At 33.9% G+C, this 17018-nt stretch overlaps 1 protein-coding gene across 6 annotated transcripts; it reads left to right on the plus strand.

The window, feature by feature from the left end:
• The first annotated feature begins 1823 nt into the window (after positions 1–1823).
• LOC120085963 (butanoate--CoA ligase AAE1-like) lies at positions 1824–7464 on the plus strand. 6 transcript variants are annotated; one of them, XM_039042318.2, is made up of 4 exons: positions 2370–2945; positions 3126–3191; positions 4565–5345; positions 5694–7464. In XM_039042318.2, the coding sequence occupies exons 3-4, from the start codon at positions 5148–5150 to the stop codon at positions 7161–7163; spliced, it is 1668 nt and encodes a 555-aa protein (XP_038898246.1). In that variant the 5' UTR covers positions 2370–2945; positions 3126–3191; positions 4565–5147; the 3' UTR covers positions 7164–7464. The 6 variants fall into 6 exon arrangements, with proteins under 6 accessions (XP_090173534.1, XP_038898246.1, XP_038898242.1 ...); XM_039042314.2 differs by having other exon boundaries at positions 2381–2945; positions 3126–3203; XM_039042316.2 differs by having other exon boundaries at positions 2396–2955; positions 3126–3203.
• Positions 7465–17018: the final 9554 nt, after the last annotated feature.

Consider the following 17018-nt stretch of genomic DNA (forward strand, 5'->3'; position numbering starts at 1 on the left):
ACAATTTCAAAATTACTAACAAAGGATATGTTTAGAAGTGAATTTGAAATGGTCAAAATCACTTTTTCTTAAAATGATCGTGATTGGTATGAGCTAAAATTGATTTTAGAAAACTCTAAAATCATTTTAAATTGATTTTGGACTAATTAGTTGATAGGTGATCTTTGTTAAGTGATTGTTCAGGAATCAGTCCTGAAATAACTATCTAATTATTTTTTATTAAAATATTGTTGGGGCTATTTGTGAAATTATTTTTTTAAATTTTAAATACTGGAATAAAAGAGGACAGACATTACTTACCATTAAATTATTAATAAAGCAAATAATTATTTATGTTTTGAATTTTCTTTCAATCTGTATTATAAATATTCACCTTACTCAAAATATCAACTACACATATAAGAATTTAACAATAAAATAAATAGAAATAGATATTTACCATAATTATTTAGTTAAATAATAATTTCTCAAACTAAAAGTACAATTATAAATAATTGGGCAACTGTAAATTCACTTTTGGAACAAACATAATAATTCAAAATCAATTCTAAAGATATGAAAATCACTTTTAAGAGTTTGGTACCAAACATAAATTTGAGTGTTTAAAAATCATTTTACAAAATCAATTGTATCTAAATCTCCATTTCTAAAATCACTACTCCAACTATTACTCTCAAACGTACTCTTATTGACATTACACAATTCAAAAGACCTCAAAGTAGCTCAAACTGGGTCAAATACTAAGATGATCATGCAAAGCAAGTCGTGGTTTGATTGATCGAACACATCCTAAGAGTTTCACATTTAACAATTACCCATGTAACTTAGATCAAACTGAGCTTAATTTGAGCATTTAGGGGGCATTTGGGGCAAGAAGTTGGCTATCATTGTCCTACGTTATTATGGTTGAGTTATAATAGTTTGTGTTTTTTACGTAGATTATTTTAGTTTGGGTTATAATAGTATGTTTGTTAGGGGTAAACTATTTTAGTATGAGAAATAAATAATAAACCGTGTAACAAAGAATAAAAAAAATGATGAATGTAAAATAGTAAAAACTGTAGCAAAAGGAAATGACGTTGACTGTAGCTAATTGGAGACTATAAAATAGTATTTACGGTAACAAGGGGTGATTATTATAATATTAAGATAGCATTTGCCCCAAACGCCCCTTAATAAATTTGTATTTATTTTCGACTCATTGACTATTGACTAATGAAACCACCAAATCGTTTTCGATTTAATTAGCAACATCAACTCTTCAATTGTTTTAGTTCTCATTATTTGTCTGTCCATATAGTTGGGTTCTAAAGAGATTTCAAACACTACGACAATATCACATTATTAAAGGTGCATTTGAATTGATCAGATAAAATTTTTATTTACTCTTTCATAAAATCTATTTAAAATAAACTTTGAAAGTGTTTCAAAAGTTATTTTGAATAGTTGTCAAATACTTCAATTTTTATTTTCAAAATTAAATACTTGAAAAGTTAAATCAAACATATCTTAAAAATATTTAGACTAATTTTTTTCCCTTTAAACTTTTATTTGGTAAAAGATGTTGAACTAATTATTTGAACGAAGAGTATGCTATAATAACAACAAATTAACATTTAAAAAAAAACAAGAAAACGAAATACTTATTTAAAACAAAACTTACGTTATATTTATGAGTATTAAATTTAAAAACTAATATTTTAAATTATAAGTTACGTTTTTCTTTTTCTATTTATCTGTAAAGAAAATACTTATTTAAAACAAAAGTTACATTACAGTTGGTTTATCTTATTATATAAGTTGGAGAAGGCAGAGAGGAGATCACATTTTCAAATTCTCTCTCGATCTCTCTTCCTTCGACTGCAAATTCAATGAACAGTAATTGACCGATGCTCTGCCAATTGCGTTCCTCTCACTCTGATCACCTTCTTGGAACACCCCGCCGCTATCTTTGGCGACAAAAGTTCTCTCGTCTACGGAAATATCCGCTTCACTTGGATAGAAACTCTCGAATGATGTACCGAACTTGATTGCTCAAGTTCAAGTCGGAATCTCTCGCTGCGATGTGGTTTGTATTCTCAACTTTTCCATTTCGTTCGTTGATGTATTTTTGGTTTTTCGTTCTCTCTTTGTTCTGTCAATGCATTTAAATTGAATTAGAGATAAGTGAGAATGGTGAATATGATTTTTGAGAGTGTGCATGGTGTGTCACATATTACTGTTAGCTCGATAAGTGGATAAGGTTTCATTTTGAAGCAGAACCACTCAATTCTTGCTGCTATTATTTTTTTTATGATGTTGATTCTTCTCAGTATCGATCATTAAGGTGGTGGTTGATTATAACCCTTTATCTAGTTTTGCAATTAATTACACATTTTGTAGGAATGGCCAGTGCAGTTGTTTGCACTCTCAACGTGCTGTACCAATGCGCCAATACCTTATCTCAATTGATCCACATTCCTTTTCGCTATATTTGTCTTTTCTCAAGACTTTTTCTTCTTTTTTTCTTTTTAAATCTAATTCTTTTCTTTCTTCTTCCTCACGCCCGAAATCCCCCTCCCGATCTCTCTTTTCCAACACGCGAAGCAGCTCCGTCGGCCGTCTCTCTCTCGCCGCTGCCGTCCAATCGACTTCCCCTCTCAGTCGTGCGCAGTGTAGCCACTGGGTCTGTCGGCGTTGAGCTCGATCCGAGCAGACCTCGTCGTTGTCAGCCACTCACGTGCAGCGACGCTCCAGTCCTTCTCCCTCTCCCTCTCGGGTTTCGCCGCCAGATCTGCAGCTGTTTGCTACTACTTTCGACGCCAGTCAAGTCGGTCCAGCCAGATTCGCTCGTCGTCGTCGAGGTCGTCCACGCTGTCGTCGAGGTCCAGCTTCGTAACGGATCTATTCAAACACGGGCTTCGCTTCATCTCGCACTCCATCTCGCTGGAATCTTGGATTTTTGGGTAAGGTTTGGTAAGTTTGGTGAGTTTTGATTAGTTTAGTGGGTTTCTTCGAAAATTTTGAATACCCACAAGCTCTTTGTCATTCGGCTTTAAATTCAATATTTGGAGAACATTAATGTGCTGTCCAAGGGCAATAAGTTTTGACATTGACTTAGGAATACTCTCACGTTTTGGTGTTAGATTGAAGTTTTGGAAGGAGTTGAGTTGCTGTCTAATAGGTTGAAGACCAATCTTGGCAAGGTTTTGGTAAGTTTGGAGGTTAGTATCAATAGTTCTTGGTTAACCCAGTGAAGTATTGGTCTAATAATGGAGTTATTTTCAATTTTTGATGTTGAATTCAAAGATTTCAAGGGATTGGAACCACTGTCTAGCAAAGTTAATGATGTTCTGACGTTTTAATAGGTATTGAGACCTTGAAAATATTTTGGAATTGTTATATACTCGATGAAATTTGGGTTTGTAACCATTATTATTGAACTTTGCACAGGTTGGATCAATTAATTGTAGTTTTGAAATGGGATTTGAATAAGTCACACTTTGGTCAATCTATTTGGAGTTAATTGGTTATTTTGGTGAATGATATTAGACCCTAGGGATTGAACTTAAATTTGGATTTATGATTATAGGTTCTAATTTGGGATTTTTGTGGGAGAAGCTTATAACGGCCTACAATTGTGAATGACTACTATTTTAAAATTTCTCTTGAAATTGTATATGAATATGTTGCCTATGGATTTGAATGGTTTGATTAAAATTTCTCATAATGATTTTTAGCAGTTATTTCCGAAATATTGATTTCTATGGATGTATGAAAATGTTCTTAGATGTTGAAAAAAAAAAAAAAAAACTATGTTTGAGGATTTGTGTTATGGAAACACAATTTGAATTGAAATGTTATTTATGGAAACCATGTGTTTTGATGGCAATGATTTATGAAAAATATGTGTTTGATGGAAAAGGATTATCAAAGATTTATGGAAGGTGGTTTCAAACCACTGAATTAAGTACTGGTGTATGGTTAGTCCTTCGGGTATGTCTATGTGCACGTAGGACGAGATATCAACGTTAGTGTATTGAGATTACTCTACAACAACTAAGGTTTATTTTTCGACGTTGGTGTATTGAGATTACTCTACATCAACTAAGGCTTATTTTTTCGATGTTGGTATATTGAGTTTCTCTATATCAATTAAGGCTTATTTGTCGACATTGGTGTATTGAGATTACTCTACATCAACCAAGGTTTGGGTACAGGTTTAGTGAGGATTTTGATGTGATCTTTGTACTAGGTATTACCACTGGTGGAGGTACTGGGTATGTGTGAGTTCAGTAAGGCCACATATTCTTTGATGACATTGAACATGTGTGAGCTATGCTCTGCCGTATATTTGGAATACTTCTGTTTGGTAAACTTGGACATGATTATTGGTTTGATAATGATTTTCAACTTGTATATGTTTTATCACATGTATTTCTGGAAATTTGGTCATGCCATTAAATGTCAAGAATGTGTTTCGATTGCTATTTACTGGAAGCATGGTTTAATAAATTTTATGTTATTATGAACTTGTCACTCACTAAGCTTTTTAGCTTACTCTTTTCATTTATTTTCCTCCTAGGTAGCAAATGTGGTTCCACTAACCTACGAGACTCAAGATCTACCACCAGTTTTATCTAGATTACACAATTTCGGCATTAGTAATTTTGCTATCACATTTTTTGTTTAATTTGTAACTAGAGTGGCTAGCCTTGGTTTCAAACTATTTGTAAATGAAAACTTGCACATTTTCTTTTATTTGATTCTAATGATATATTTCTAATCTGCTGATCTAGATTTTGTTGAAGAGTGTATGGTAAAACACACTTGGTTGTTGATTTTAAACGAATATTTTGGGACTGTATATTTCTTTTTCAGGTGTGGTTTATGAAATTTTCAGGGGAAATTCTGTTGAAATTTTTATAAAATTTGATTTTCTAACGATTTTTACTATGAAAGATTGCTAGCCACTTAATTTTGAAAAATTCTTTTAGAGTACGACATTGGATTTCATAGTTTAATTGAAATCTTCAGTCGTCATGCCACGTCCTAGGTTTGGAAGGGTAACTTGGGTGGGTTGTGACACCATTATCATGTAGAGCTAAAGAATCGGCCACTGATTGCTTCTTCTCTTCCAATTCTCTCAATCAATCTCTGCAAATTCCATGGACGGAATTGACCGTTGCGCTGCTAATTACGTTCCTCTCACTCCAATCACCTTCCTGGAGCGCTCCGCTGCGGTCTACGGTAATCGGATTTCTCTCGTATATGGACGAGTTCAGTACACTTGGAGAGACACGCTTAGGCGATGTACCAAACTTGCTTCTGCTTTTGTTCGTACGGGAATCGCTCGTGGAGATGTGGTCTGTATTCACAACTCTCTCATTTTCATTCTTACTCTCTGGATATTTGTTTGGTTTTACTCAATTGTTTTGAGGTCCTTGTGGTTACGTAGAATAAGAAATTATTTGAATACAAGTTACTTTGATACCATTGTTTTATGTTTTTTATTTTTACTTGCAATGATTTGAAGCTTACCAATCTAATTTTGTGTTTATGGTAATAGTTATTCGGATGAATGAACTCTGATTCCGTTCTTATTATGATCAATTGTGAAATTGTAATTTGAAAGTGGTATTTGGTTAGATTAAGCCATTAAGGTCTTTCTTGGTTACATAATTTTGAAAATAAAATGTGATTCTATCGAGCAGGTTGCTGCCTTGGTACCGAATATTCCAGCTATGTACGAGTTACATTTTGCTGTACCAATGGCTGGTGCAGTTTTTTGCTCTCTCAACATACGCCATGACGCAGCAATGGTTTCTACATTGCTAAGCCATTCGGAAGCTAGAATCATTGTTGTAGACTACCAGTTTGAACATATTGTAATCGGAGCAATTAAAGCTATGTCTCAAAGGAAAGAAAAGCCACCTCGTGTTGTTATTATTCAAGAATATGATCAGCCACCTTCCCACATCGATACAACAGGATCTGCTTTAGAATATCTAGAGTTTGAAAGTTTTTTAGCATCTGGAAGACCTGACTTCGAAATCAGACGACCTAAGGATGAATGGGATCCAATTGCTCTTAACTATACTTCAGGCACAACATCAAGGCCAAAAGGTGTTATTTACTCACATAGAGGAGCATACCTCAATGCTCTGTCTGCAGTTTTACTAAATGATATGTGCTCACTCCCTGTGTATTTGTGGACTGTTCCAATGTTTCATTGCAATGGATGGTGTTTAACTTGGGGTGTAGCTGCACAGAGTGGCACAAACATCTGCCAAAGAAATGTGACTGCTAAAGAAATCTTTGATAATATTTCCCTGCATAAGGTTACTCATATGGGTGGTGCACCAACAGTTTCGAACATCATTATAAATGCACCAATTAGCGAACAAAAGCCGCTTCCGAGGCAGGTAACTATGATGTCTGGTGGTGCTCCGCTGCCTTCTCATGTACTCTATAAGCTAAGAGCTATGGGATTTCGTATTGTCCATTCATATGGTTTGACTGAAACATATGGTCCAGCAACAGTTTGCTCTTGGAAGCCTGAATGGGATTCACTCCCTCAAGATGAACAGGCAAAACTAAGTTCTCGCCAAGGATTGCAACATATTGGGCTAGAGGCAGCAGACGTGAAGGATCCTGTCACAATGGAGAGTGCTCCAGCTGATGGAAAAACCATGGGTGAAGTTATGCTTAGAGGCAACAGTGTGATGAGTGGATATTTGAAAGATCTCAAAGCCACGCGGGAAGCTTTTAATGGTGGATGGTTTCGAAGTGGGGACTTGGGTGTTAAACACCCTGATGGTTATATAGAATTGAAGGACCGTTCAAAGGACATTATAATTTCTGGGGGAGAAAATATTAGTTCAATTGAGGTTGAGTGTGTTCTTTTCAGCCATCCATCAGTTCTTGAAGTTGCTGTTGTGGGAAGACCTGATGACCATTGGGGAGAAACACCATGTGCATTTGTGAAGCTCAAAGATGGGTGTAGTGCTACTGAAGAAGAGATTATAAAATTCTCTAGAGAACATCTACCTCATTACATGGCTCCACGAAGTGTCGTGTTTAAGGATTTACCAAAAACTTCTACCGGGAAAACCCAAAAGTTTATTCTCAAGAAGGAAGCCAAGGCCATGGGTAGCCTTCCAAAACGGGTTAGTAAATTGTAAATACAACTTGAAAGTGAAGGCAATGGTGTTCATATAATTAAGGCCCTGATTATTTGTATTTTGGTTGGTATCAATTATAGTTCTCCATAGATGTTCACAGGCCTACAAACCTTCTCTATTTTGATCGTATTTAATGTTGTACCTTTCCATTTTCAGGAAAATTAAAAACAAAAAGAGAATATGTCTTAGTTCTATTAATTGAAGCTACATAATTGAAGTTGTTGTAATGGTACGAATAGTTTTGATATTGTATAATTAAACATTCACTGAATATGTGAAAGTACATCTTTATTATTTCCTACGACCAGTTTTGGTATTTAATTTCGATCTCTCATGGCATTGACTTGTAATGTATTTTGTTAGGATTAGTGTCATAAGTCTCTCTTGTATTATCGTAGTTTGTAAACTTTGTATAAATAAATTGTTATTATAAAATAATTGTTATTTTATGAGCATACATTCAATCCAATAAACAAAGATTTTAGGTTATTTTATGTAATTTAAACATATATGTAGGTATATAGGTAGATCATGTTTAAATGCTAACCTAAACAACCTGTAGTAGATGGATAAGATTGGGTACCTTATCTTGATGATCCTACGGATACGATTTACTTTGTAGATATTACAAATGTTGTAAAGTGCTAATCCTGATTATTCATGTGGAGACATGTGAGCGGGATATCCTATATAAGAAATTTGTATAAGACCGAATCACAGACTAGTCTAATTATATAGCACTGTTAATAGTACAGACTTGCATTTCACTAAGATGACCATAAGTGATATGACTGGAATCATGAGTGAGTTACTTCTGCCAATGAAAGCACTTCTTTGATTTGCATGGGTGAGAGTTGCCAGATTACCGACTAAATATGCATACCATTTTGGGGATTCATCTGATTGGGGAGTTGAGAACACAACTACACAAAACGAAATTTACTATTTTCCTGATGTCGGAGTAAGTAGATAAACTGCTCTCTTAAGGGCTAATTTCGAGACTTGAACAAATAGCCACACCCTCTCTTAGCCTAAGAGGGATTTGATCATAGTTAGACTCTGACTTATTGTTCATTAGAGGGATCAGTGGTACTTGGTTAGATACAAGGCAAATCAGTTGTACCCATGAGCAATTTATGAAGAGTCATCGCACTATTGATTGGTTATATCTAATGAACATGAAAATATATCTGAAAAGTGTAGCTGTCGGTCTTTAGTGAAGTGACCGACAGTTATAAGATGTTGGATAATTTAATTAAAAAGTTTAATTAATTATCCAAGTATCATTGGAGCTTCAATCTGTAGGTCTATAAGGTCCCATCTATAGCTCAACCTAAATTATTGAGAATTAATTTTGAATTGGTTAAATTAATTGAGGGAGTTAATTATATATGATATAATTAATTAAATAAATTATATGTGATATAATTAATATAATGTATTTGATAATATAAAGTTTATTTGAGAGAAAATAAATATTTGAATATGATTTAAATATTAATTATATGGATGAGATTCATATAATTAAATTTAGTATAAATATGATTTATATTAAATATCATGAATGATTGAAAGAAATAAAATTATAGGTTATATTGTATTTGATATATATAAAAGCTATAGGATATGTTATATTTATAATTATATATAACATATAATTATATATAGATATAATAAGCTAGTTATATATATATATATATATTAAATTCAGTTTAATTTTTGAATTAAATTAAATTGAGGGAGTTGATAACTCCCTCCCTAATTTTTCTTTCTAACCATCGTGAAACATGAGAGGGAAAGTATAGTTTTTGACGATTTCTTCATCTTCTTGACAGAGGGTGTCCGTGAGATGCTTCAAATAATTCCCAAGAACATAGAGAAGAAAAATTTGTTTTATTCTTCCTCTCAAATTTTTCTCCCTCTTCTTAAAATTTAAAGCCCACAACTCTTGAATTCTCATCCCTAAGGAGAATACATGAGGTTCATTAGTGGTGGTGGCCATTTGAGATTTCAATTTTGGAGAGTTCCATACAAAGTGTTCGTGACCAATTTTAGAGAATTCGTAAAGAATTTTTTGGCTTCAAGGATAAGCGTTTGCTTCTTTCCTAATTATTCTCCTTAGTTTGTTGTAATTCTTCTTATAATGCATAAATGTTAATGTTATGTAATTTGGGATTGTGTGAAAAATAAAAATTAGGAACAATCCCCTCCCAATGTGGAACTTCACTCTTCTTTCATATTTATTTATGGTTAGATTTCGACAAATACCACTTTGTTTAAAAAAATGTTCCCTAACTTTTAAAAATTTCATTAACCCCTTAGTTTTTGTTCTCTTTTTTTTTTTTTTTTTTTTTTTTTTTCTAAAAATGGTAAACAAAAAATAAAGAGTTTTTTATGAAAATATTTTTAACTTAAAAAAAAATTCACTATTATCCTTAAACTTTAAAAAACAAACATTAAAAAATACTCTTAAAAATCGTTGATACATTTTTTCAAAAGTAGGTTCAACTTTCAAATGATGCAAGAATACCTTAAAATGAAAATTTTGATCGTTAATATATATATATATATGAGAACCATTTATTTATTCCCATCACTTCCCTCTCTCATTTTCTCTCTCTTTTCCCCTTCAATATATGGCTGAACGCTTCTCCATTTTTAGTTCTAAGTTTGAAAATTCTAAGCTTGTCTCCTAATCTCTCTATATTTGAAGTCAATTTGGAATTTTATTTGTTATTATTATTTTCTTTTTGCAAGATCACTTGATCTATTGGTTGGTTTTGTGTTCTTTGTTATCCTCTATTGAGATTTCTATGCAATCTTGTCTTCTGTGCATGAGATCTGGACAGACCTTTGTAAGAAAATTTACAGTCCAAGTGTTTAATCTTTGAGAAAGTTTATATGGTCTTATTCAAGGCTTGGATATTTGAAATCTGCATATACTGCACTGCAAAAAATCTGATCGATGGAAACCCATATAGACGCATTAAATTTCACACCCTTCTGCACCTCCTCCAAAATGCTCTCAAAATAGAGAGCCCTCTCCCATTTGAATCTGTCGTTTCGAGTCGACGAACACTTATCGTCATATCATCATGCAAATCAATCCCCTAAGAAGGAAGCAACTGCATTCTCATCTTCCAAACATCTACGTTTAAAGGTTCCATTTTTAGAAACTCATTGCAAAAGACCTTTTCCCATTCAGTATTTAAGTTGAGTTATGACAACTTCGACATTTCAGATCGATATCGAGTGCCTAGTTTGGGACCCATTTCCAAATTTATAACCAATAAATGTAAATGGATTGACAAATGGGACATGTTCAATCTAATTATGTTGACTGTTATCGTTACGATTATTGTTATAATTACCATTATTGTTACTGTTCCAAAGAAATAATTGTGAATTTGGATACATTTACTGTTATTGTTAGCGTTACAGTTACGTTTTGACCCTCATCGGCAACGGTAATAGTAAATATGTCAAAAATCACAATTTTAGATAAACGCGATAAAAAAATATTCCAATTAAGTTTGTAATTCAAGCTCGTTACGATTGATTCATCAATAGAATTCTATTACGATTATACCAATTTTCATTACGATTTGGTAGATGAGGCCTCATTTCTTATGTTCTCAAATTTATGAAGTTTAGTACAATTACATGATTCCTAATATGCTGCAACCATAAAGCTGATGCTAGTATGCTAATCAGGCTCCTTTAAGTAGTTATAAAGTAGCATTAAGTTTTTGACATAATTATTGCAAAGGTAATTTTTCCTTTATTGTGTTATTATGTCATTCAAAATTTAACATTTGGGTTATCTTGATGCAGAGTGTGCTGGGGCTTAAAAGATTTGATGATGCCTTAAATCTTTTGGATCAAGCCAGTTCAGAGGGGATTGAAGTTGTTGTAGTTATAATGAATCAATTATGCAGAAAGCTTGTGATTAAAAGTAGTCTTTTTAAATAAAAAATTTCAAACAGCACAATGTTTATAGCCAATTACTTTAATAACAGCAAGCCTCAATGTACTAAAGCATAGTTTCAACGATCCATCAACTGTTCAAATAAATGTGATTCCTTTTTAAGTACGATAGACCTTGATACATTATCCGCATGTTTCTTAGTTTTTAGTCAAAATAACATGAATGTTTGAATCTTGGGCCAAAGAACTTGTTCTTTGTCTCAAAAGTTTTGATCTTGAGACAATTCGTATGTAACCCAATCCTTAGAGTTGAAATCATATAAATTTGGGGGTTTTACCGTTTGAGAATTAAAGGTTCAATAAAAGGGTTCCTAATTTTTAAATTGCTAGTGTTTTCATATCACAACCCTTCGACATGTCGTAGTATCTTCTTCGTGTATGTGAACCTTGGCTATCACAACACCACCATGGAAGTAATGCAAGTACTGGGCATAGTCCATGGGTAATGAGACTTGCAAGTTCCTATGATGGCGACACAACCTCATAAGATGAAATTCTCTGTTATATTCTGTCAAAGTCGAATGTCGGATCGTTTTCAATGTATTGGGTAAATCATGTTTCGTATAAAAGATCACATTTCTTAGAGGTAAAGTGCTAATTCAACATGGAATCAAAGATCTTTTAACCATCGTAACTTTTTATTGAAGAGCGTCATATATGAATAAAACACTTTTTTTAGTTTAAGGACAACGAACACTCCAACATTTCTCCAAAATGATATGATATTATTCACTTTGGACATATCCCTCATGGTTTTGCATTTGGGTATGTCATTAGAGATAGCTGTCTTCACTTATATATCATGAATTTTCCCCTTATCTAGCCAATATGAGATTTTGGTCTCCATCTAAAATCCTCCCCTCAAATGAAGGACTACCAAAGTCTCCCCCTTGAATAGTCACCCTTCGATATTTACTCCTAAACAATCACTTTTAACTAGACCAACTCATTTTTACTAGAGCCCATTCCCTATTCGATTAGCTCAACCACAAATCAAAATGACTATATCATCGAGACACACTGACACGACTAAGTATAAGAAGCATGACTTTGATACCACTTGTTAGGGAGCAACAACTACAAGAAAATTCACCATTTTTTAAGGTCACAACATTCGAAAAAACATTTAAGAAACATTTGATACATCTTTTTTCAAAGGTTATCTCAACCTTTGAAAAGTGTCAAAATAGATCCCGTTGAAAAAAATTTATCAAAGGTTTACTAACCTTCGAAAATTATTATTTTTCAAAGGTTACATACCTTCAATAATTGTCAAATTATTTATCAATAATTATTTATTATCAAAATGGTCCATTTTGAAGGATTTCATTATATTTGAAAGTTTTATAATACTATTTTAAAAAATTTCAAAAGACTTCAGAAATACTTTTTTTTTTTTTTTTTTTTTTTATCAACAATTGTATATCATTCGAAAAAGATCACCAAATCATAATTAAATCAGAACCTAAAATTGTAATAAGCCAAATGAACAAACAATAATAATCTCAAAATTTCCTATAAATCGCGAACTGCTTTGTAACATATCTTCCTTCTTAAGATACAATATATTAAATTGTATCTCATGAATTGAAAAGGGAATTAAAATAGATCAAGAATTTAGAACCAAGAGTCGAAAGATATAGCAGGATCATAATAAAATATAATCAAATTCTCTTACAATTTATGAACATCTATACTTTGGTCTTCTATAATTCTAAAACATAGAAAATAGATTTAGAATAAAAATGATATACCCCCAAGGGACATCTCCAACTAGCATCCAATCCCCCTCTCTATCTACATATGTGAGCACAAACTCAGAGATCTATCCAAACATTTAGATAGATTCCTTACCTGTTTTTGGTCTCCACTGTTGGAAATAGCAAGGCCCTCAGAACGACGAACGGTAAACCGTCAAGGCACGACGGTCAAGAGAAGAGCAAAACCTGCAAAGCAGAAACTCGTTATAGGCTGAGTCGAGGAGCTCGCTCTCTTTAAGACGTTTCGCAACTCTGTCCAAGTGTGCAAGCAGGTCTGAAAATTGCCACATCATCCCCAGGATAAAACAGTCAAATGAAAACCGATAAAAAATGCATCGTTACTGATCAGAACGTACACCCTTTCTAAACTCACTTCTCGGAAAGCTAAGATGGAGGAGGAGAGAAAAATGAAGTGGGAATTTAGAAAATGAATTTTGTGTCTGACGAACTGCTGAAGGACTCACCTTTTATAGGTCTTCAGCATGAAAACAGACCGTTTTAAAATTAATCAATGGACCATTTTAAAAATTAATCAACGGACTATTTTAAACATAATCAACGGACCGTTTTAAAATTAATCAATGGACCGTTTTAAATATAATCAATTAACCGTTTTAAATATAATCAATGGACCGTTTTAAATATAAATTTGCACCCAACAATCCCTCACTTGGAAATTTAAACAAAACGAGAAGAGAGGAAAGATTTTCATCGAGCAGTTTCAGTCTATACAACACTGTGTATAAGCAAAGGTGTCTTACGACTTGAACCTTTACATAGTGTAGATGATTCAGAATATACTAGAGTAATCCTTGGTTTTGAACTCTATCTTTAACAACATCTCACACAGAGTATCATTAGGGTGTAGTACGAAAGTCCGTGCTTTTAAGGCCTAGCATGTGAATCCCGGTTTAGTGAATGCTCTGGAGAGTTTGCCTAAAAACTCCATAGAAAGTAGCCCTCACTTCCACATTCATATAGGTGAGCCTATCAAGGGTACTCATGTAGCTGGGTACCCCACTTGTCATCAAATATATATCTCATTAAGAACTGAGTTTAATCTGAGTTCAATCTTTCTTACGCTTTAGGATATCATGCTCAGACTTTAAGTCATAGGAATGGAACTCTGTGTTTGGTTTAACATGATTCACTATATATCACTCGTGATCAGTTATTACCCGTTGAACCTGTTTCTTGGGATCTCCAGTCTATGGGTTGGGTTTTCCTCACTATCATTCCTTTTTAAGGTTCTGAAAACCTTTTCTCTGGCCAGTCCTTTTATCAAAGGATCTGCCAAATTTTCATCAGTTCGTATGTGATCCACTCTAACTACACCAGTAGTGAAAAACTCTCTCATGGTACTGTGATTACGACGTATTTGACGTCTCTTTCCGTTATAGTAACAGTTCTGAACTTTTGTGATTGTTGCAGTACTATCGTAATGGATCAATATGGCTAGTACCGACTTTTTCCATAAGGGAATCTCTGATAGCAGACTTCTAAGCCAGCCTGCTTCTTCACTAGCTGTCGCTAGTGCTATCATTTCTAACTCCATCGTAGATTGGCCTAAAATAGTCTGTTTCTTGGACTTCCAAGAGACAGCTCCGCCAGCTATATTAAAGACATAGCCACTTGTAACCTTTGAATCATCTGAAAGAGAGTTCTAATCAGCATCGTTGAACCCTTCTAGGACAGTGGGAAACTTTTGATAATGTAATCCTAGGTTTTGGGTTTTCTTTAAGTATCTCATGACCCTTTCTATAGCATTCCAATGCTCTTTACTAGGTCTGCTTGTAAACCTGCAAAGTAATCCTACAACATAAGCTATGTCAGACCTAGTGCAGTCGGCAGCGTATCTAAGACTGCCTATGATGCTCGCATACTCAGATTGATTAACACTGTCACCGGTGTTCTTGAACAATTTGACACTAGGGTCATAAGGAATACAGGCTGGTTTACACTCAAAGTAATTATATTTCTTTAGAATCTTTTCTATATAGGGAGATTGATCAAAAGAAATTCCCTTTTCAGACCTATTTACTTTTACGCCTAAGATTACACTGGCTTCTCTTAAGTCTTTCATCTGGAAGTTCGCACTCAATATTGATTTTACATCATTTATGATGTGCAAGTTCGTCGCAAAGATCAATAAATCATCTAAATATAGACACACGATAGTGCGGAGGTTATTATCAAACTTATGGTAGATGCATTTCACTTTCATTGACCTTAAAACCTTTAGATAGGATAAAGTTGTCAAATTTTTCATGTAATTGCTTAGGAGCTTGTTTTAGTCCATAGAGAGATTTATCTAATTTACACACCTTATTTTCTTGACCATGGATAACAAAACCCTCGGGTTGTTCCATGTAAATCTCTTCTTCAAGTTCACCGTTTAGGAAAGCGGTTTTTACATCCATTTAATATACTACGAGATTATAAAGGGTAGCGAGAGAGAACAGGACACGAATAGAGGTAATTCTAGTGACAGGGGAGAAGGTGTCAAAGAAATCTACGTTTTCTCTCTATCTAAAGCCCTTCGCTACTAACCTGGCTTTAAATTTGTCGACAATCCCATCAGGTCTAAGTTTCCTCCTTAAGATCTATTTGCACCCTATTGCCTTACATCCTAGGGGTAGATCTACTAAGTGCCAAGTCCTATTTGACTCAAGTGAGTCCATTTCATCATTTATGGCTTCTTGCCATAGGTTGGCATCTACTGAGGACAGAGTAGCTTTTAGGTCTTTAGGGTCTTCTTCTACATTGTAGGTCAGGAAGTCATTTCTGAAATCTTTGGCGGTTCTAGCTCTTTTGCTTCTTCTAGGTTCCGGGTCAGTTTCCTCTCTAGGGTTAGGATTTCTAACTAGGGTTATACCACTTGAACCAGAGCCCCCACTATTCTTTGATTTAAAAGGAAACCTATCTTCAAAGAAATCAATATCATTTGACTCAATGATTATTTGGTTCACTAGATCATAGAACCTATAAGCTTTACTATTTAAGGTATAACCTATAAAGACACACTCGTAAGCTCTATTAGCCAACTTTCTTCTTTTTGGGTTAGGAATCCTTACAAAGGCTAGACAACCCATGTTCTAAAGTAGGACAAGTTTGGTTTCTTATTCTTCAAAATTTCGTAATGTGAAGTTTTATTTTTAGATTTTGGGATTCTATTTAGGACATAACACACGGTAAGGATGATTTCACCCCACCAATAAGACGCGACTCCTGAACTAAGTAAAATAGCAACTACTAGCTCAGCTAAAGTTCTATTTTTCCTTTCGGATTTTCCGTTCATTTCAGAAGAATAAGGTGCGGTCTTTTCTTGTATTATTCTATGTGAGTTAAAGAATTCATTAAAACTGTCTGAGTCGTACTCGGTTCCCCTATCACTATGAAGTCTTTTAACCTTTCTATTAAACTGATTCTCTATTTCAGAAACAAAAAGTTTAAAGGCATCAAAAGCATCACTTTTGTTTTTCAGCAGGTATACAAAAGTAAAATCAGAGCAGTCGTCAATAAAAGTAATGAAATATTTTTTACTGTTCCTAGTCAATATGCCATCAAATTCATAGACATCAGAATGAATCAAATCTAGAGGCTAGAATTCCTAAGTACAGGTTTATGCAGAGTTTTAGTAATTTTAGCCTGACTACAATACTCGCATTTATCAAAATCATTCGTGGATAACTTAGGTATCATTTACAGCCTAATCATGTTACTAATTAAATTCTTATTCACATGAAAGAGTCTAGCATGCCAAATATTCATAGAACACAACATATACACAAAAGATTTCATTTTATTAAGATCTAGATTTAATTTGAACATTCCCTCAGTTGCATACCTTTTCCCTACAAATACGTTATTTTTAGTATGGGTATATAGGTCTGCCCCTATAGTTTGAGTAAACCCGACTTTGGTTAGGAGATAGCCCGAAACCAAATTCTTTCGTATCTCCGAAGTGTGCAGAACGTCCTTCAACGTGAGGGTCTTCCCAGAGGCAAACTTCAGTTCCACCTCGTCGGTTCCAAGAACTTTCGTGGAGTGGTGATCTCCCTGTTTAGGTTTGTGCCTTAAAGTCTCATGTCCAGTAGTCTGTAAACAA

Source organism: Benincasa hispida, chromosome 9, assembly GCF_027475165.1.
Source record: "Benincasa hispida cultivar pf3 chromosome 9, pf3_genome.v1.1, whole genome shotgun sequence".
Taxonomy (NCBI): domain Eukaryota; kingdom Viridiplantae; phylum Streptophyta; class Magnoliopsida; order Cucurbitales; family Cucurbitaceae; genus Benincasa; species Benincasa hispida.